General features: G+C 39.4%; 1 protein-coding gene across 1 annotated transcript in view; it reads right to left on the reverse strand.

The window, feature by feature from the left end:
- Positions 1-3,388: 3,388 nt before the first annotated feature.
- Positions 3,389-22,298, reverse strand: part of LOC117300852 (vacuolar protein sorting-associated protein 11 homolog) — a 31,196-nt gene continuing 12,286 nt past the window's right edge. Inside the window, exons 9-25 of the mRNA XM_033784701.1 lie at positions 22,088-22,167; positions 20,481-20,560; positions 20,029-20,182; positions 19,439-19,585; positions 17,655-17,846; positions 16,810-16,915; positions 15,961-15,993; positions 13,915-14,048; positions 12,277-12,411; positions 11,823-11,911; positions 11,144-11,218; positions 10,031-10,208; positions 8,710-8,831; positions 8,011-8,106; positions 7,347-7,473; positions 5,259-5,324; positions 3,389-4,351 (exon numbers count right to left, since the gene is read on the reverse strand). Of these exons, the coding sequence (XP_033640592.1) occupies positions 3,572-4,351; positions 5,259-5,324; positions 7,347-7,473; positions 8,011-8,106; positions 8,710-8,831; positions 10,031-10,208; positions 11,144-11,218; positions 11,823-11,911; positions 12,277-12,411; positions 13,915-14,048; positions 15,961-15,993; positions 16,810-16,915; positions 17,655-17,846; positions 19,439-19,585; positions 20,029-20,182; positions 20,481-20,560; positions 22,088-22,167 (2,594 nt within the window). The 3' untranslated portion in view covers positions 3,389-3,571. The remainder of the gene's footprint in view (positions 4,352-5,258; positions 5,325-7,346; positions 7,474-8,010; positions 8,107-8,709; positions 8,832-10,030; positions 10,209-11,143; positions 11,219-11,822; positions 11,912-12,276; positions 12,412-13,914; positions 14,049-15,960; positions 15,994-16,809; positions 16,916-17,654; positions 17,847-19,438; positions 19,586-20,028; positions 20,183-20,480; positions 20,561-22,087; positions 22,168-22,298) is intronic.

Below are 22,298 nucleotides of genomic sequence, written 5' to 3' on the forward strand. Positions count from 1 at the left end.
CTTGGGCATGGTTGGTAATTACTCAAAATAATTAGTAGCATAAAAACCTTACTTGCTAACAAGTAATGGGGAGCGAATGGTATAAAACAATGTGATAAACAGCTCCCTCTGAAGTAACGTAGTTTTCGAGAAAGAATTTTTTCCCACGAATTTGATTTCGAGACCTCAGATTTAGCCTTTTGAGGTCTCGAAAGCAAGCATCTGAGGAAAGCACACAACTTCGTGTGACGAGGGTTGTTTTCTTTCATTATTATCTCGCAACTTCGACGACTTGGGATACACCAAGAAGGCTGGTCTTTGACAATATTGTCAAAAACGTCCATGCGTCTTTAAAGTCACTTGGCGTTTCCTCTTGCTGCGTTCCGTTTTTTTATTTTTAACTTTCACATTTTTTTTGCTTTTGGGACACAATCGTAGGGGGGGGGGGGCTTAGGCATGGAATGCCTGACAATGGCCTTTGAGTGACGAATTATTGAAACGTCGGGCTAAATTGTTCAAATGAACGTGTTTATCAATCAAGCAGTCTACGGGATATGGCCGAAAAAGTATCCCTTTGTTTATTGATAAGTGGACAGATCTTTAAATTTCAATGCATTGTGTATAGACTAGTCAGCATCTCATAATGTGTTTGTTAACAAACATGAACAGGTAACTAAGTGAGACAATAAGCAATGAAGTGGAAATACATGAAAGAGTGATAAGGGGGGGGGGGGGGGTTGAAGGGAAGGGACTGGCTTGACCACAAGAAGATGGAAACACTAAGGACAATATCAAGGGTGGGAAGAGGATAGAATAATACCCAGCTAGTAGATAAACACATGATGTTCCTCATGGGGAGCAAAACCGTCACTTACACCAGCAAACCCTTATTGACATCGCATGCAAAAGGCCCATGAAGATCGGATTCTTTTACAGTAATTTTTCTATATCAATTAAACATTCTAATGTAATAATTATATATTCTTTATTGACATTAGTCTCACTTCGGGTTGAATTAGAGAATTTGGAAAGTTTTATTCGCACAGAATTAAAGTAGTAAAAATGTTTCTATAATGCGCATGTCAAAAAAGAATAGCTTTAGACATGGAGGTAGAAATGCCCGTGAACCACAGGCCGTTTCTAAAACGGCAACCTCGGCTACTGCCTACGGCTATCGCCGTCGGCGTCTTCTTCAAAACTGGCAGAACACACGCTGATCTAGCCGGCCGGCCGGCCGTACCCGTAGTCGAAGTTGCCGTTTCGGACACGGCCTGTTTTATACGCATTATGTAACGCCTCATTGCCAATCTCAATTTGCGGCTACACAGACACTTCCTGTATTGAAGTTAAGAAAGCCCTTTAGCAAAACCCTATCATGATCACGGCTTGAAGTTTGTAAGCTCATGAAGGATTGGCAGAAATAAGGGGGGGGGGGGGGACGACACATGTTTCTCTTCCTGTCTTTTCGAAAAAGGATCAAGTGCCTTTGATTGTTTTTTTTTTCTTTCTAAAAACATTTTTGTACAGACAACCGGCAGGGTTATTTTTAAATTTTGTTGAAATCGTCAAAATGTATCGGTTTTTGTTTTCCTTTGAAAAAGAAAACAAAAAAGGAGGCAGCCTCTTAAAAGGAAAGGGGTTGGATGCCTTTTTGTTTTTGCCTTACAGTTGCAAAATGTTGTCACTGTAATATCCACACCATTGACAAATAAAAGAAAAAAGATAGCCATTTGTGTTTATGTATAGTTGCGTATAATATAATTTTATTTACATCTGCAAATACAACACATCTTCTGGATTGGTACAATGCAGTATTTACTATAACAATAGCCAATTATTATATTTAATAGCTTGATAAAACCCAAAAACCTATAAGTATAAGATACTTACCATTATTATCAGATTATGAATAGTCTATAGTCTTAAAGGTAGTGGACACTATTGGAAATATTACTCAAAATATTTATTAGCATAAAACCTTGCTTGCTGACTAGTAATGGGGAGAGGTTGATAGTATAAAACACTGTGAGAAACGGCTTCCCTCTGAAGTAAGGTAGTTTTCGAGAAAGAAGTCATTTTCCACGAATTTGATTTCGAGACCTCAGAATTAGATGAGGTCTCGAAATCAACTTGCATCTGAAAGCACACAACTTCGTGTGACAAGGTTGTTTTTTGATGTCAAATTTTGACAGGTTTGTTGTTTTATGTGTATGTTGAGATACACCAAGTGAGAAGACTGGTCTTTCACAATTACCAATAGTGTCCACTGTCTTTAAAAAGATCTTGTCTTATGTCAATCATCCTTTGAAGTAAACACTATTTAAATATTTAAAATATTTCTTGATTTTATTCACTAATATTTTGTTTACTGTTTCAACTTCGAAGAGAAGTTCACTTCTTCTTTGAATTTTTTATTTTATTTATACTTTGTTGAACTGTAACACTGTCAGAAGCAGGGCTGCTATATGTACATACAAAATGTGCAATGATTATTTTCAATTGGCTTATCCTTACAGGTTTAAATTGGGCACAATCCAGAGCCCAGTCCCAAGCCTAAGTCGGGGCCAAAGCCTAATAAATTAACAAATTATGAAAAAATCCCTTCAACCAGTTCAATCAAATTTAATTGTAACTGGCAGATTACTTGCCAAGCAACATATCATTATGCATACACTTTATACAATTGGATCCAGGGCCCAATTTGGTAAAGCCTGTAAGTGCAAAAAAAACCTTGCTAAGAACAGAAAAGTTTTGCTTAACAGAAACAGGTTAGAAGCCAAAATTATGTCAAGTTTACATTGGGTGCCTTCGTTTAGCTTCCCTTGGTCGACCCCGGTCTGCCAGGGTATGTTCGAATAGCTTTGACAGGGCTCACCCAGGTCAGCCCCCAGTGTCCTGCTTGTGTAGTGGGTCACTATGGGGTGACCTTAGGTGCATGATGTCACCACGAGAGGGCGAGTGTGATCGTTCGTTTAGCTGTTGTCAGGGGCTCACCCGAGTGAGCACTGCGGGGTCAACCCAGGGAAGCTAAACGAACGCACCCATTGTTGTTACTGGTGCCCCACTTAGTTTTTGCTTAGCAAGGCAATTTGTCAGCAGTATTTTCTAAAACAGCTTTAAGGAATCGAGCCCAAGTGACAAGTCCAACGATTTCATGTGCAAAGAATACATATGTTCAGATCCACAGATTCACACACAACTTTCATGGTGTAAAGATGGTCATGAAGGAAAACTTCCCCTGAACAAGTTTTTGTCTGAAATGCTAGTTTTTATGAAAATGGTTTAAAGACTCTTTGGTAGTTGTCAAAGACTAGTCTCCTCACTTGGCGTGTCTCAACAAATGCACAAAATGAAAAAAACCTGTGAAAATTTGAACAGGTTTGTTATTTTATGCATAATTATGATGAGATACACCAAGTGAGAAGACTGGTCTTTGACAATTACCAAAGGTGTCCAGTGTCTTCAAAGAAAATCCTGAAATCAGGCAAAATGCTGAGAAATCAATGCATGCCTGGCATTCACTATTGACTATTGACCCCCAAAATAGGGAGCATGGTAGAAATCAGCCCTTCTGGCATTGGAGCAAGGGGTTTCAAAGGAAAGGGTTATTAGCATCTTCATCTTCATCAAATGGATTGGTACTAGGTGCATCATTTCCAAACGGGTTAGGAGGTGTATCTGGGCGTCCGGTAAAGGGATTCACCTTACTCTCACTTCCCTTGCTGGCATCACCCCCAGATTCAAATGGATTGTACGACTGTGCACCGCTTGGCTTGGCAGCTTTCTGGGACGTACCACTTGATGCAGGGGTAGGTCCTTTTGCTGTACCTGCTGATGGCCCAGTGTGAAAGGGATTGTACTCTTGGGTTGGTGTTGGCACCCGCTGAGGGGTGCTCGGATTTGATGATTGCGGGGTGGATGGGTTTGAAGAAGGGGTGAGCCTGCTTGGACTCGAGTGGTATATATCGGGGGTTGCTGCCTGGGGTTGCTGGGTGCTCTGCTTGTTTGACTGGGTACCACCACCTCTGGGTACTTGCACGGGCGCTTGAGAGGATCTGGGTAGCTGTTGGGGTACATAGGTCTTGCTGGGCTGGGGTACTTGGGTTCTGCTCGGCTGGGGTACTTGGGTTCTAGTAGGTTGGGGGACCTGGGTCCTCATAGGTTGTGGTACTTGAGAGGGTATAGATGTATACCCTTGAGATGGTTGGGTGGCTCTAGAAGCTGGCTGACTTGATCTGGGTATGGACTGGGTTTGTGAAGGTATCATATATGATGCTGTTGTAGGTTGCATGGGTGCAGGAAGGTTACTCGATGTGTGAGTGGGTGTTTGTTTCCTTGAGGCATTTGGGAAAGAATCAGTCAACAGCGTGACCTACATCAAAACAGAAGATAAAACAAATAATAATAATAATAGCGGCTTCTTATAGAGCGTTCAAGGCGCCTAAACATCCAGAATTTCCTGCAAGGTTTTTTAGTATGGCTTCTTATATTATAGCGCTTTAACCGGCACTCAGTGACGCTCAAAGCGTTTCCAACATTCAGGTAAAAACATGTCACAAAAGTAATTTTAGTCTCTAAAGACGAATATTATTTTAGCATGTTAAACATATTTTCGTGACATTGTTTTACTCATTTCTAAAAAACTACAGCGCCTCAGCTAGTAATATTTTAAGGTAAGCTTTCTACTATATTCATCTTCAAATGGTGTAAACCTGTGGACATTGTGTTTTGTGTTAAAAAAGTACAAAAATTCTTCAAAGAGTTTAAGTGATGAGTGATAAGTAAATGATAAGTAGAGTTTGAGGAGGGATGCCTTAAGGCCGAGTCACACTGCAGCGATAACGAAAACGATAATGAATACGAGGCAAAGAGAGCGCATTCTATTTGTTGAATTGCTCCACGCGTTGCTCATTGCTGCACTACCTCATGCAACCAATGGAATGCGTTCTCTTTGCGTCGTTATCGTTATCGTTTTGGTTATCGCTGCAGTGGGACCGGGCCTTTACAGGACAGAAAAACCAGACAAGCAACCATTCAACAAAAATACAAAGATGAGCAAAATATTGGTTAAAAGTTTTGCTTAGGGACAGAAGTGTCACAACCGGGACTCAAACCCACACTCTGCCTTGTCTGCTGAATAGAAACACCAGAGCTTGAGGCTTAGTGCTCTCACTCATTCGCTCGGCAAAGACATGTTGTATAAGCTTTCAGACTTAAATGCATTACAATGGGGCCATATTATCCCATTGGCTCCTAACGTATAAACAAAGCGGACATACCTTATTGAAAACTCCTCTTCCAAAATAATCAGCCACGACTGAGAAACCATCTTGAGATTTCTCCAACTGTTAAAAACGAAGGGAAAACAAACCAGATTTATGGAGAATACAGTTTTAAGTGACAGTTTTTAACCTACATTGATAAACTTAGTTAAAGGAACACGTTGCCTTGGATCGGTCGAGTTGGTCTTTGAAAAGCGTTTGTAACTGTTTTTTATAAAATGCATATGGGTAGAAAGATGTTGTAAAAGTAGAACACAATGATCCACACAAACATGCCTCGAAATTGCGCGGTTTTCCTTTTACCTCGTCGACTAACACGGTCGGCCATTTATGGGAGTCAAATTTTTGACTCCCATAAATGGCCGACCGTGTTAGTTCGCGCAGTAAAAGGAAACCACGCAATTTCGAGGCAAATTTGTGAGGAAAGTTGTATTCTACTTTTAAAACATCTTTCCAACCATATGCATTTTATAAAAAACGGTTTCAAACGCTCAGTTACAGACCAACTCGTCCGATCCAAGGCAACGTGTTCCTTTAAACCCCAATCCGTCAACTTTGCCTGAGTGAACCAAGTTTATACCAAATCAGTCAACAAACTGCATAAAGGAACCCAGTTAAATACTAAAACAGCACATCTAACCAAAATTAGTGAGCAAGTTTGAGTGGGCACATTCAGTCGACCCGTGGTTGACTACTGACCAGCAACGTACATGCGCAATGGGGCACTCACTCGAACGATTCATTAGGAAGTCTAGTCAACCTTCCGCCTTTTCGCTATAGTGTCACTGGTTCCCCTCTGCGCTTAACACATATTAGAATGGAACATGCTGTTGGAAACAGTGAAGAAACCATGGGCACGAGGCTGGTTCCAAATGGTCGACCACAGTGGTCAACCAATGGTCGACCAGCCTGGGTTCGAGTGCAAATGGTCAACCTTTAATTAACCATTGTGCACTCGAACATGTCCTATCCTGCATTAGTGAACCCATTTTATACCCATGTCAGCCAACTTATTCTGCATTAGTGAACCCATTTTATACCCATTAAGCCAACTAAACCTGCATTAGTGAACCCAGTTCATACCCAAGAAGCCAACCTATCCTGCATTAGATAACCCATTTTATACCCAATAAGCCAACTTATCCTGCTCTAGTGATCCCATTTTATACCCATTAAGCCAACTGAACCTGTATTAGTGAACCCAGTTCATACCCAATAAGCCAACCTATCCTGCATTAGAGAACCCAGTTCATACTCAATAAGCCAACCTATCCTGCATTAGAGAACCCATTTTATACCCAATAAGCACACCTAACCTGCATTAGAGAACCCAGTTCATACCCAATAAGCCAACCTATCCTGCATTAGACAACCCATTTTATACCCAATAAGCACACCTAACCTGCATTAGTGAACCCAGTTCATACCCAATAAGCCAACCTATCCTGCATTAGAGAACCCATTTTATACCCAATAAGCACACCTAACCTGCATTAGTGAACCCAGTTCATACCCAATAAGCCAACCTATCCTGCATTAGAGAACCCATTTTATACCCAATAAGCCAACCTATCCTGCATTAGACAACCCATTTTATACCCAATAAGCACACCTAACCTGCATTAGTGAACCCATTTTATACCCAATAAGCCAACCTATCCTGCATTAGACAACCCATTTTATACCCAATAAGCACACCTAACCTGCATTAGTGAACCCAGTTCATACCCAATAAGCCAACCTATCCTGCATTAGAGAACCCATTTTATACCCAATAAGCCAACCTATCCTGCATTAGAGAACCCATTTTATACCCAATAAGCACACCTAACCTGCATTAGACAACCCATTTTATACCCAATAAGCACACCTAACCTGCATTAGTGAACCCAGTTCATACCCAATAAGCCAACCTATCCTGCATTAGAGAACCCATTTTATACCCAATAAGCCAACCTATCCTGCATTAGAGAACCCATTTTATACCCAATAAGCCAACCTATCCTGCATTAGAGAACCCATTTTATACCCAATAAGCACACCTAACCTGCATTACTGAACCCAGTTTACACCCAGTCCACCCACCTGTCTATGGAATTGCTCATGTAAATCCTTGCTCTGTTCCTGAGCTCTAATGATATCCATGACTTTGTGGTTCTCTGGTGCACATGCAGGACACTCTGCATCGTTCTCTGCATAGCTCTCAAAACAACTACACAGAAAAGGAAAAAAATACAGTTAATATTGGAATTTCTTAACCCAAAATAATAAAAACAACATTGCACTTGTAAGCCACACTTTCAAAGGCGCATATATGCAACAAGGCTTAAGGCGGAGTTGGGTATGGGACGCATGACCTGTTACTCAGAATTAAGAAATGAACTAAAAAGTCTCTGCGCTTAATGTACAGACTATGAATTCGAAATGTGACACCATCAAACATTTTTGGATGTTGACAAAAATTGCACTTAACCTGAGGGTAGAAGACTGTAACTTTCTTTTCCATTTTGATAAAAAAATTCTATCTACTAGAAAATGAGTGGATAACAAAACTGAATTTGACATTCGAGCCACTCTTTAACACAGCGCTAAATAAGAAAACAGAATTAGCTGTTGCAAACTGCTTACCAAAGGACCTATGGTATGAGTGCAAACAAGTAGTCGTGACCCTAGCCTTGGAGAAAGACTTTGCTATGGTCTAAACGTCAGACCATTAATTAATTATTTTGCACAAAAGCTAATGACTTACTGTTGGTGGTAGGAATGCTGACAGAGAAAATGAACTGATGGTAGCTCCAAGTTGTGGTTACAAATACTGCACTTAGAGACTTGAAAGATCTTGGCACTAAACATAGAAAGTTAAAGGAACACAGGTTTAATGATAACAAAACACAGAAAACTTCTTGTCCACTGAACGCTAAATCAGAAGTCCCGGCCAATTTTCTACCTTCCGCCCAGATTGAAGATAAAAAGCAGGACACTTCTTTTCAGGACCAAGAAGTCTCCCAAATTCAAAAAACATCTACTCCGCGGTAGTAGAATATAGCAAGAACAAACTCTACCTGGCAAGTAGATACATACATGTTACCGCAAACCAAATAATATCCATGTGAGGTGTCAAGGCTGAGCGAATAAGAGCATCAAAGCTCTGGTGTTTCTGTTTAGCAGAATCCTTAAACAAGACATTTAACCATAAGCTTCTCTCCACCCAGGGGTAAATGGGTACCTGCGAGGGCCAAGGGGGTTCTTGTGATTGATTAACTTAGTACACTTCATTTATTTGGCAGCACAGGCTGTATACTCGCCAGGGAGCTGAATTAAGGAATGATTTAAGCCCCAGTGAGCAGAGGTAGTAATGTTGAAGCACCATGCCCATCACATGGATGACAGACCTGAGCGCTTTATAAGAAGCCACTTATATTATTATTATTATTATATTAAAATTTACCTTGTCTTCATCTCCTCTATCTGAACCCTCATTTTCTCTGTTTCTTCTCGGTATTGTTTGACGAGCCGTTCATCTTCTGAGATCTGATCATTTTCTTGCTGAAGTCTTCGGATGATGTAATCCTGTACAACAATAAGAAGGCAGTAAGCTTCACATATAATGATAGTAGAAAGCTTACCTTAAAATATTACTAGCTGAGGTCCTGTAGTTTTTGGGAAATGAGTAAAAAAAATGTCCCAAAACACGTTTCACATCCTAAAATATTTTTCGTCTGTAGAGACGAAAATTATTTTTGCGACTTGTTTTACTCATTTCTCAAAAAATAAAGCACCTCAGCAAGTAATATTTTAAGGGAAGCTTTCTACCGTCATTATTTTCAATTTGTGTGAGTTTGATGTAAATCTGCAGACATTGTGTTTTGTGTCCTACAAAAAGTACCCAGACCCTTTAACTGCACATTCAAATAATGTAACTTTGAGTGGAGTGTACGATGTTTTAGTTTTGACGTGTCATGGGCGCATAGAGGGAGCAAGGTCAGGTGTTTGTCATCAGCAGAGTTTATCATTTAAACTGACAGTGGATGAGATTGAGTGGTCCATGAGTAGGAGGGTTAATAATGAACTAACCTTCACAACAAATAGTGTTGCAGTTGCGTTATGAGCTAGTGGAAGATATTGAATGGTCAGACAGTAGGAGGGTTAACTGTGTACCGTGTATTCACCACAATATCAATATTGCAGGCCGGCATAGTACATCTATCATACCCACAGTGGATGAGATTGACTGGTCCATGAGTTAATAATCCATGGGTCCATGGGTTAATAATGAACTAACCATCACAACAGATAGTGTTGCAGTTGCATTATGAGCTAGTGGAAGATATTGAATGGTCAGACAGTAGGAGGGTTAACTGTGTATTGTGTAGATGCATTCATCACATGACATGATATTGAGAACCACAGTGGGTGATATTGAATGGTCAGACAGTAGGAGGGTTAACTGTGTACTGTGTAGATGCATTCACCACAATATCAATATTGCAGGCCGGCATAGTACATCTATCTTACCCTCAGCGGATGAGATTGAGTGGTCCAACAGTAAGAGGGTTAACAATGAACTAACCATCACAACAGATAGTGTTGCAGTTGCGTTATGAGCTAGTGGAAGATATTGAATGGTCAGACAGTAGGAGGGTTAACTGTATTGTGTAGATGCATTCACCACAATATCAATACTGCAGGCTGGCACAGTACATCTATCATACACACAGTGGATGAGATTGAGTGGTCCAACAGTAGGAGGGTTAATATAATGAACTAACCTTCACAACAGAGAGTGTAGCAGTTGAGTTATGAGCAAGAGTCTGGACGACCATGAGCGGTGGCAGTAGATTATGACGATCAATCTGGCATAGAGCCTCGATGATATACTGTTTACAGTTCTCTTCTTTACGGGCAAAGTAGGAGAGAGTCTGCACCCACAGATTTGGATCCTGAGTCCTAAGAAAAGAAGAAATCATAAAATCTTAGGATCATTCTTGGTTAATAGTCTTAAAGAAGGCAGTGGACACTATTGGTAATTGTCAAAGACTAGCCTTCACAGTTGGTGTATCTCAACATATGCATAAAATAACAAACCTGTAAAAATTTGAGCTCAATCGGTCATCGAACTTGCGAGGAAATAATGAAAGAAAAAAACACCCTTGTCACACAAAGTTGTGTGCGTTTAGACGGTTGATTTCGAGACCTCAAGTTCTAAATCTGAGGTCTCGAAATCAAATTCGTGGAAAATTACTTCTTTCTCAAAAACTATGGCACTTCAGAGGGAGCTGTTTCTCACAATGTTTTATACCATCAACCTCTCCCCATTACTTGTCACCAAGAAAGGTTTATGATAATAATTATTTTGAGTAACTACCAATAGTGTCCACTGCCTTTAAAATACATTTATAATGCACAAAAACATATCCACCATAGGGTAGCTCAAGGCGCTTTCAAGAGGAAATTACAAATGGTGGTCATAAGGAGTGATTTCAGTTTGGATTTTAAACTATCTACAGTCCCACATGTCTTATAAGCGTTTGGAAGCTTGTTCCACAATTGAGGGGCGATGGTGGCAAATGCTCGATGTTAAAATTTGCATCGGAATAAAAAATACTATTGTTGGTTTTTACCCATACACACCGATGTGTTGTAGCACTGTATACTCAGTACTTACCCGAGTTCTGTGACAAAAATCACTGGAGAACTAGAGAAACAAAGAGTCAGAAGGTAAAAGAACTGTTTCCTTTTTTTTTCTTAAAAGCTTTTTTTGTGTTTGTGTATAGATTTAAACTGTTTATTGTTAATTCCATTTTTCTTAACTCTGTAAATAATCCATTAATATATGAAAGCCAGAGAACCAGGGAAAATAAATTGCCATGTTTATTACTCACCCATATCTCTTGCAGCAATCTATGACTTGATCGTACTCATTGTTCTCCATATGATAATGCAGAATTTGCTGGTAACTGTTAAGGACAGGACAAAAATACATCTATAAACATCTATAAACACTATTACTGTTTTTATTATTATTATTTTTGTTATTATTATTATTGTTATTAAACACAAATATTGTGCCTTGAAAATTTTCTCAAACATCAAGGGCTGGACATTAATTGTAATTACTCAAAATAATTGTTAGCATGAAAAACTTAATTTTTTACGAGCAATTATTAAAAGACTTCAGTTCTGAAGCTTGTAACTATGCATCTGAAAGCACACAGATTTGTACAATGCTGTTTTTTTTCTTTCATTATTCTCTTGCAGCGTTGACGATCAGTTGAGCCCAAATTTTCACAGATTTGTTATTTGATGCATTATGTTGGAGTACACCAAGTGAGGGTTGTGGTCTTTTTGACAACTACCAAAGGTGCCCAGTGCATTAAGCTTCAGAAGGAGACTTTGTAAATTAAATAAATGAGTAAACCAAACGCTTGAAAATTCCTCAGGTTGCCTTTAGGTTCAAATTTAAGAGAAAATAACAAAAAATGTTTCCTAAAACAAATTCAGCAGACGGATAAAACAATTTATTCCTTTTCCAAGTTTGAAAACAGATTGAAATGAACTTACAGTTTTGACTTCTCATAGAGGAATAGAATTCCTTTCTTGAAATTGTGCATCTGGCATAAAACCAGGGCTTGGTCGATGTCACAATGATCCTGCAAATAAACAAACAAACAAACAAATTCAAATGAATTGATTGATCCATTTTGCCCCGATCCCTAATGTAATACCTATCACGATAGCAAACAAGAATAAATCTCATACTTCAACAAAACGTAGCTCCCTACCAAGGAGGAAAAGCCCTTCTTGGCCCAGTTTCAAAAGCCTGTTTACAGGTAAGCGTTTTTCACCATGATTTCTCATGCACTAACCACGGGTTAGCCAGCATTTACCCTTGCTTACAGTTAACAGCTTTATGAAATAGAAATTCTGCAAAGGGGACGCTCCGTAAGCACAAAGCGGCTGCTTACATGTTATATGAAATTGGATGGGCCTTGTACATTGTCTTTAAGAAACTTACATCTGATGTTTGTAGGAGGTCCATAGCTCTTCGATTCAGCTCAAGACGATTCCGTCTCTCATCTTCATGGGCCATATCATGAAGATATAACTCAAGTAAGGTGTTGTATATCAGATTGGAGGATTCTGGTTGAACCTACAAAACAAACAATCACAAATCCAGTCATCAAAGCCATCCAGACGAAAGACAGTTTCAAAACAGCATTTTTTTTTAAAGACACCGGACACTATTGGTAATTTTCAAAGACCGGTCTTCTCACTTTGTGTATCTCAACATATGCATAAAATAACAAACCTATGAAAATTTGAGCTTGATTGGTTGTCGGAGTTGCGAGATATTAATAAAAGAAAAAACACCCTTGTCACAAGAAGTTGTGTGCTTTCAGATGCTTGATTTCGAGACCTCAAGTTCTAAATCTGAGGTCTCAAAATCAAATTCATGGAAAATTACTTCTTTCTTAAAACCTGCGTTACTTCAGAGGGTGCCGTTTCTCACACTGTATTTTCTTTATTTTTAGTAATTACCAATAGTGTCCACTGCCTTTAAAGGCACTGGACACTATTGGTAATTACTCAAAATAATTATTAGCATAAAACCTCACTTGGTAACGAGCAATGGAGAGATGTTGATAGTATAAATCACTGTGAGGTCTGACTCCCTCTGAAGTAACATAGTTTTTGAGAAAGAAGTAATTTCTCACCAAAACATTCGAATTGGATTCGAAACCTCAGCTAAGCATCTGAAAGCACACAACTTGTGCGACAAGGGTATTTACTTATTCTATCACAACCAATTGAGTTCAAATTTTCACAGGTTGGTCATTTTATGCACCAAGTGAGAAGACTGGTCTTTGACAATTACCAAATGTTTCTGGTGCCTTTAATTCCAAAGAGATTGGGGTTACTTCTACTTCTGCTGCAGTTTTTACCATTCTGCTCTGGCAAGGGCACTTTTATTAGGAAAATGTATTATTTTTATTGTAACCTTGTACCAAGTGCACCAAAAAACACAGCAACACGGCAATAAGCCATTTGCGTGTTAGACTTGTTATAGTGTCTGGTGCAATGGCGTGGCGTGCGTAGTCACAATGTATCACTTACATGTGAATTCCTCAGACTATAGAGCCAGTTGCTATGTCAAACGGTTCGGAGCAAGCTTTTGTATAGCAACCTCCAGATGGGCAAACCCTGGTACCACTGTGCTATACACATCCCTTCAGAAAGGTGTATGGGTGCCAGGCCAGTATGCTTCGTTTTTGAAAGGGCAAGGGCACCAAGGCATTCTCTTCTTGGTAAAGGGCACCCGATGATAAAGTTGAAAATTTGTACTGGAGCATTTCAAGGGCACCAAGGCAATGACCAGGGGACACGCAGGCAATCGCCTTCAATGCCTGCGTGAAGTATCATGCCTGTATGGGTGTTCACCATCTCTAATACTTACATGTAACTACGCAAAAGCTTGCCCCTTATCATGTGGCATAGCAACTGTCTCGATAGTCTGAAAAATTCCAATTTAAGTGGTAACTTGTGATCAAGCACATCATTGACAAGACAATATTCAGATTTAACACGCAAATGGCTAATTGCTGTGGGTGCGGTGGGTTATTTCAAGGTCTGGAAGTTGATGGGGTCGGCATACCTTAATCATGTGCTCTAAGAACTCCATTAATTGGCGTGAGTTGTTGACAAAGATATGGATGAATTCTTCTGCGTTGGCTTTGCGTACGGTTGGTATGACGTCTCCACTCAGCATGCTGGAATCAATCAATGGCTCTGAAAGAAACAACATTTACAAATGTTTTAACAGATGTTAAACAAGTAATATTTTTTTATTTCCAAACTGGTTATGTCCCTTTTTTCTTTTATCAGGAAATTTCTAATGTCAAATTTTAATGTAATTTGTATAACTTTTTTATCAAATTTTGTATTGTTTACCCTTTTTATTGTAAATTGTTGCAATTCAGCATGTGGCTGCTTATGACATTTTTTAATAAACCATTCTATACATGTATATATATAAATTTGCATCGGGGATAACAAATATGGTATTTATTTTTGGTTTTTACCCATTATACATGTACACCGATGTGTGTTAGCACTGTTTTGCTCGGTGCTTTCCTGAGTTCTGTTTGCAGTACCCGCTGCTAAAACATAGGATTCGAACTGACTCTACCTATCGGGCAATCTCGGTGGTCTAGTTGGTATGACAGAGTTGCAAAGCGTGTGGGTTCGAATCCCACCCAGGTAATATGCCTGTGATTTTTTTTAACACTGGAAAGTAGAGTATACAGTCCTTACATACATTGGTGTACATGGGTATGAAAAAAATAAAAATGTATATCTACAAATGTCTTAATAATTTTGGCCAAGCATATTTAAAATCGCGCTAGGTTTTTTACACCCCAGTTCAGGAAGAGTCGGCTTGGAATTCTTTAATAACAGTACCCACAACTGTGCATGCAAAAGAATGCATGTTCGGGCAAACTCCTTGGTAACGAGCAATTGAGAGCTGTTGATTGTATAAAACATTGTGAGAAATAGCTCCCTCTAAAGTGATGTATTTTTTTGAGAAAGGTACTTTCTCACTCAGGCCTGACGCCTTTTATTAGGATCTTAGAGCACACAAATTTGTGCAATATGCATGTTTTTTCTTTCAGTGTTCTTTTTTAAATTTGATGACCAATTGAGTCCAAATTTTCCTAGATTTTTTATTTCATGCATAAAATTGGGATACACCATGTGAGGATACTAGTCTCTGTGACAATTACCAAAGGTGTCCAGTGCCTTCAAGAAACTGAAAATAACATTCAACATTTAAAGTTGATTGAATGCAAGTTTGACTTCCATGTTTGTGTTTTTGTTTCAGTTAATTGTTTTTTAATAGCTGCTTTTCATAGTATCCATTTGTCCATAGCACATTCAAAAGACATAAAGGGGCATGCTACACTACCCAGCATTCTGTAATGCATGCAACAAAATAAAACAATTACTCAAAATAATTTTTAGCATAAAACCTTTCTTGGTGACACGTAATGGGTAGAGGTTGATGGTTTAAAACATTGTGAGAAACGGCTCCCTCTGAAGTGACATAGTTTTCGAGAAAGAAGTCATTTTCCACGAATTTGATTGCGAGACCTCAGATTTAGAACTTGAGGTCTTGAAATCAACCATCTTAACGCACACCACTTCGTGTGACAAGGGTGTTTTTTCTTTCATTATTATCTCACAAGTTCAATGACCGATTGAGCTCAAATTTGCACAGGTTTATTATTTTATGCATATGTTTAGATACACCAACTGTGAAGGCTAGTCTTTGACAATTACCAATAGTGTCCACTCAAGATAGGATGAGTTACTCGCCCTAACTTAGGACTAGCCATCGTTTTTAATATCTCCAAGGACTAGTCCTAAGTTATAAGTTAGGACTAGTCCTAACTCCTAGTCCCAACTCTTTGTGAAATCGTCCCCAGGGCAGACCGGGCGCAAAGCGATCATAGTATGAAAAGACCGGCCGTACCCGGTGAACAGGGCATAGTGTTACAACTGGGCATTGAATACTATTTACACACTATCACAATAAAACAACATAAAACAAATAACGAAAATGTATCACAATGCATCTATAGCTCAAAGACACTCATTTTAAAGCAAGCACATAACATCACATGCAAATTTAGACTTTTACCGCCATCAACTCCAACTTGCAGGAAATTTGCAACTAGAGGGAAAAAAATGATGAAGTATTACTCTTGACTGTAAATCTCAAAGTCTGCTTTTCTTTTCTTTTTGTACAGTTTAAAGCTAAAGCATGGTGTGGATAACTATAAATAAATAGTTAACTTGCGCGCACAACCATGTGTAAATCTTTTTTGCGTGAATGTTAGCTCTGAAAAGAGCCATGGTGGTCTCAATGCTTTGAACAGAATACTATATGAAAAGAGCCGGTGTTGTCTCGATGTTTCGAACAGTAACCTCTCAGAATGGAACGGTATGAAACGTCGAGACCACACTCTTTTAAGAGCCAAAACTCCCAGTATACTGTTCGAAACGTCGAGACAGAGAGAATACTGTTTGAAATGCCTAGACCACACCTGCTCTTTATACTGTTCAAAAAGTTGTGACCCCAGCGAATCTTTACAGAGCAAACACTCCCAGTATATTGTTCAAAATGCCGAGACCATTTTCGTCCTACAGAAGTACATGTTATTTAAATTGAACTGGGCCCAATTTCATAGCCCTGCTTAGCGGCCGATTTTGTGCTTACTTTGCAATTTCTATTTCATAGTGCTGCTAAAAACCGTAAGCACATGAAAAGGCATGCTCACCTTCTGGTGCTTACCGCACGTAAATAAATGACGTCACAATGCAAATCCATGGTAAACACGCAATATGGCCGCCCAATTTTTCTGCTAACTTGTAAATTTGCTAAAGCTTTAAAAGCACATTTGTCTGCTACAGTAAGCACGCAAATTTGCTTACCGTTAAGCAGCGCTATGAAATTGGGCCCTGAATGGAACACTGGTGTAATACTTACTGTCACTAGGTTTGTAGTCTGTACACAGGATCTTAAGGAGGTCTGTTGTATCTTTAGGGACTTCGTTCATCAATGTCTTCCCATATTTCTTCATATTGTCCATCGCCTGACAAGAAACAAAAGGATAAAGTGAAATAATCAGATATTCAGATATTTTAATAATACCTTGAGATGAGGGAGGGTATGGGACCCCCTCATACCCTAAATACCACCCAGTGGGAGGACACAAGCAACCAGACCACCACTAGTGACCGTAGCAGGAAACAGCGCCACCAACTGACTGGTGGTGGCTCGTCATGCTCGTTCTGAGGATGACTAGTGGAACTAGTCGAAACAGAAAACAAAACTACGTATTAGTACATGTTATTGGCTGTGTTTTATGGAAAAATCATTTCTAAAAATACCCAGGGTGAAAACAAAGGATTCAAATTGCCTCTGGCTACTGGGTAATCTTGATGGTTGGTGAAACATCTGCTCAAGAATGGCGAAGGTGATGGGTTTGAATCCCAACCGAGTAAAAAACATGTGATTTAAAAAAAAACCATTGTGCTGCCCAGCACAGATTTGAAATGATGTCCATTGAGCATTGCTCTGAGACACAGCTAATGATGGAGTATCAAATGTCACAGAGAAAGAACACAGTCAAAAGGCCATTAATTTGATTGCATGGCCCCATGACCTGTTTGGAAACCTGCCATCATGCTGAAGCTTGCACTTAAACAATAATGGCCCCATAATTGAAACAAGAATTGATCCGCTCGCCATTGGTGGACTTAAAAATATTTTGATTCATTGCCCACTACTAACATTGGTCTAGCTACGACCCTGCAAACAAACCAATTTACCTCAAAAAATTCCAGCTTAGCGATGTATGTGAGAGACTTCTGGTAGTTCTTGATGTCTTCAAGCTGTATCTTGAGGTACCAGTCATGTTGGCCGTGTTTCTCGGCTAGGAATAAGGCATGTTTGTAGTAACCGGCCTGACGGCAGACCTTGATGGCTGTCTCTACGTCAAAATCAACCTCCTTGTCTTTGGTCTGTTTGCAACACGGAAGAGAAAACGAACATCAGTGATTATTGCATGAAAAATAATAATAGTATCAAGATTTATCAATTTTGGTTCAAACGCGGAGCTGCTGCAGAGAAATACCTGTCACCCCAAGACCTCCTCACTCAAGCCGACTGGAGCTTTTTAGCATTTAGTAATGCCCCTGTTCCAGCGGTTGTAAAGTGCCACAACAAAAACCCAACCATCCTCTAAGAGCCCACACACGGCAAGGCTTCTCGCGTGGGAGATCATGTCTTCACTTCGTAGACACTCTGAAACGAGACACCGGCCTGGCCAGCGTTGAGGAACTACGCTCCTGCATGCTAGATTGAAACATCTGGAAAAAGATCATTTGGAAGGCCCGAGCTACTACATGGCACTCGACTTGATGACCAAAAAAGCCAAATGAAAACCAAAGAGGAACCAAACGAGTGAGTTTTAAGATGCTTTTTGAACTGGGAAATAGAAGTAAAATTGACTAATGAACGAGGTATTGAGTTCCAGAGTGTAGGAGCAGTGCATGAAAATGAAAAGTCTCCAGTCTTCTTTGGAAATTATTTATTGATACATGTACCTCAACGTATAATGACTCAAAACCCACAATGTCAATGTTAATATATATTCATAACTACCTCAGACAGTTTCGCTTTTCCTATTGGTGGAGAGCGCGTCATGTGGGGGTATTTAAACCTTTGATAAAGACCAGTGTTTATAACCGGTTGCGAGTGGATACTCCGCGCTAGTCTTGATGCAAGACGCTTCTCGTTACGGGTGATGCAGGCACTGTCGGTGAGTTGGCCGCGCTGTGTGTGAAAGGAAAACCAGAACGTGTTGCACCAAGACTAAACCAGCATGCGCACGAACGGAACCGGAAACTGTCGAAAATAGGTGTCTCAGTCATAACAATGCAACACACGGATGTCGTACATGTATATACCATGGAGGTAGAAACACACAGAGCTCGAGCACGACGGAAACATATAAGTTTTACAGAATTTCTTACTTTGTAAGCCTTTTAACCAAAAAGGCATTGATGAATGGGAATAAAAGGGTAGCGACTTGTTCTTTCACGGCCGTTTTAAACCTTGCAGGGTTGGATTTATTCCCTTAATAATAATTTGGGAGGCTAATCATCCTTACTCACAGCTAAGAGCTGAATTGCGAAGGGCGCAGCTAAAAGATGGTGAACACCCAATACACAATTTTAAATGGATGTGTATGACACAATGGTACCAGAGGTTGCCATGCAAAGGCTTGCCGCGAACCATTTGACATAGCAGCTGTCTCTTTAGTCTGAAGAATTCAAATTAAAGTCATTGTATCAGACATTATTCAAGTCTAACATGCAAATGGCTTATTGATTGATTGATTGATTGATTGATTGATTGATTGACTCACCATGATAAACTCATCTAGTTTACTATTATCTTTGAGCTTGGTATAACAGTTGAGTAGTAGCATAGTGTGATCCTCATTTGCTAGGGACTGCTTATTGATTGGTTGATTGATTGATTGGTTGATTGATTGATTGATTGATTGATTGATTGATTGATTGATTGATTGATTGATTGATTGACTTACCATGATAAACTCATCTAGTTTACTATTATCTTTGAGCTTGGTATAACAATTTAGTAGTAGCGTAGTGTGATCCTCATTGGCCAGTGACTGCTTATGCAGAGCTTGTAAGTAAGCTGTCAAGTTATGAATTCTCTGAGCGTCCAAGAACTGTAAAAAAAAAACCCACAAAAATTAATAACACATGAACATGTTTGGTCATCACCCTACGACAGACCCTGTGACAATCCGTGTTACACATCCTTTGAGAGACCCTGTGAGACACCCTATGGCAGACCATATCTCCCGATAGGTAGCTAATTATTTCCTTTTGGTTTATTCTCCAGATTTGCTTCCTCTTATCTCAATGTCTTTGGCGGATCATTCATGTCATGATTAATTAACTCGTTAATTATCTCATGAAGACCGGTTCCTACTTCCTGCGAATGCGATACGTATTTTGACATCACAAATTCGCAACGAAGAATTCAAAACAGTTGAAACCTATTCAAGCGAAACATTTGCAGCGAAAATACAGCTGTGGGATGTCAAAATTTGCAACATGGAAATAAATGTAATACTAAAGCTGAGGTTAAAGAAGGTAACAAACTCGCCTTCCTAATGACATAGGATGGTTCCAGATGTCCAATGGTGCGTATGTATTGTGATATAGCGCCATCATGATCTCCCTTGCTGTACAGATGATCTCCATATTGAGTGAAGATGTCGATGAGTCCATCGTAATCGTAATGCTGGCTCTTGGCAAGACTGTGAAAAGACAAATAAGATGGAAATATTTCTCTGGAGGATTGCTGCTCGTGTGATCATTAGAATCAGTGAGCTGAATTTGATTGGAGTCCATCATAATCGTAATGCTGACTCTTGCCAAGACTGTTGAATGACAAGACAAAATAAAAATACTTAGGTTGTGACTGAAAGTATTTCTCTGGAGGATTGATACTGGTACAGATGGTATGAACTTAAGAATCTGTAATCTTTCAGATTTGAACTTCTGATTTATCTCTCATATTTAACCAAACCTGTACTATTTTGAAGTAATACTTACTTGATCGCCAGACTGTATAGGTTCTTTTTAAAGAGAATCTCCAGTTTGGTTTGCGTGTCCTTCTCTAGAAGATGATAGAGCTGCAATAAACCGAAGATTCAAATTCAACAAACATTCATAAATACCATAGACAGTTTCGCTATTCCTATTGGTGGAAAGTGTGTCATGTGGGGGTGTTTAAACGGTTGATAACGACCAGCTGGAGCTGTTTATAACTGGTTGTTTTTTCGGATACACTTAGATGCATAATACTACGCACACGAATGCATATCCAAAAACTGTCTCAGTCATAAAAATGCAACGCACGTACAGAGCTCAAGGACTTTGGAAAACGGATAAGTTTTACAGAGCTTTCGTACTTAATTACGCACTTTAACCAAAAAGCCATATGGGAATAAAAGAGTTGTGACTGGTTCTTAAGCTGCCGGTTAAAACCTTGCAGGGTCGTGGCTGTGCGGTCCACGACCCTGCCGGTTTTAAACAGCAGTTTTATAACTCGTCGCTAACCTTTTATTCCCATATTTATTTATACAACTTATGCTCAACCAAACACAAGTGCAGTAGTGGTTGCTCTGAGAAGAGCCGTTTTCTACTGCTCAATGTTTCGGTCAGAGTTTCATTTGTTTACCAATCTCTAGATGATGCCAGAGGTGGAATAAACCAGGGATTCAAATTCAATAAATTTCTATAAATTAATGCTCAACAAAATACAAGTACAGTCAAGCCAAATCTGCAGTAATAAATGGAAAGAGTAAGTCAGTAAGGTTAGCGGTGACCATGTAATAATCTATTTATTGAGAAGTGGTGGCTCTGAGAAGAGCAGGTTTGTACTGCCCATTGTTTTCAATTCAATACACATTTATTTCTATAAATTACACTCAACAACAAAAAATACATTGAGGCCGACACTAAATCTGCAGTAAATGGAAAGAGAAAAAAAGGTCAATTATCTCAGAAGACAATAAAAGGTGAAAATCCAAGAAACAGAACTTGAGTTGGGACCGATAATAACAATAATAATGAAGTATATTTGGTTAACGGTAACTTCTTGCTCGGTAGATTATGTTGTTTTAAACCTTGTCTTGCTTTTTATTCTACTTACGCAGAGTAGATTTTTTTCGAATTCACAGACTTCTCAAATAACTATTTACTACTATCTCGGCAGAAGCTAGGAAGCCCGGCCGTGATTAATACTTTCGCTTAGTGGATCGAGGGGGACTTCTCATTTCGAGGTTGGATTTGAACCGGAGTCCACAGAGATGAAAGGCAGGCAAACAAACCTCTGAGCCAACCTGGGCACAATTTCATAGAGCTGCTAAGCACGAAAATTTGCTTAGCATGAAATTTCTTCCTGGATAAAAACAGGATCACCAACCCAATTTCCATTTTGTTGCATTTCCTTGTTACTGGTATTCAACTGTTGTGTGCTTCTCTTGAAAATCACATAGAAATTTGGTTGGGAAATCCTGTTTTTATCAAGGCAAATATTTCATGCTCGGCGAACTTTTTTGCTTTGCAGCTCTATGAAATTGGACCCTGATCACCCTGTTCCTGCCGAATGTAATACCCACTACTCCGTTTATATCAAATCTAATCCCATGTAATACCTTTCTGTCTCCTCCAAGTACATAGATCGATCCCCATTCCTGGACCACATCCAAGACTTCCGGTACTGGGGCAAGATAAGCTGCAAAAGAAAAAAAAGAGAGGAAATTTTCAACTACTTAGAATCACAAAATCTTCAACAATTTTGGCAGCAAATAGCCTAAAATCAGCTTGAAAGGGTGTGGGTATGACTTTTTGAAGGACACAAAACAC

This window comes from Asterias rubens, chromosome 16 (assembly GCF_902459465.1).
Source record: "Asterias rubens chromosome 16, eAstRub1.3, whole genome shotgun sequence".
Taxonomy (NCBI): domain Eukaryota; kingdom Metazoa; phylum Echinodermata; class Asteroidea; order Forcipulatida; family Asteriidae; genus Asterias; species Asterias rubens.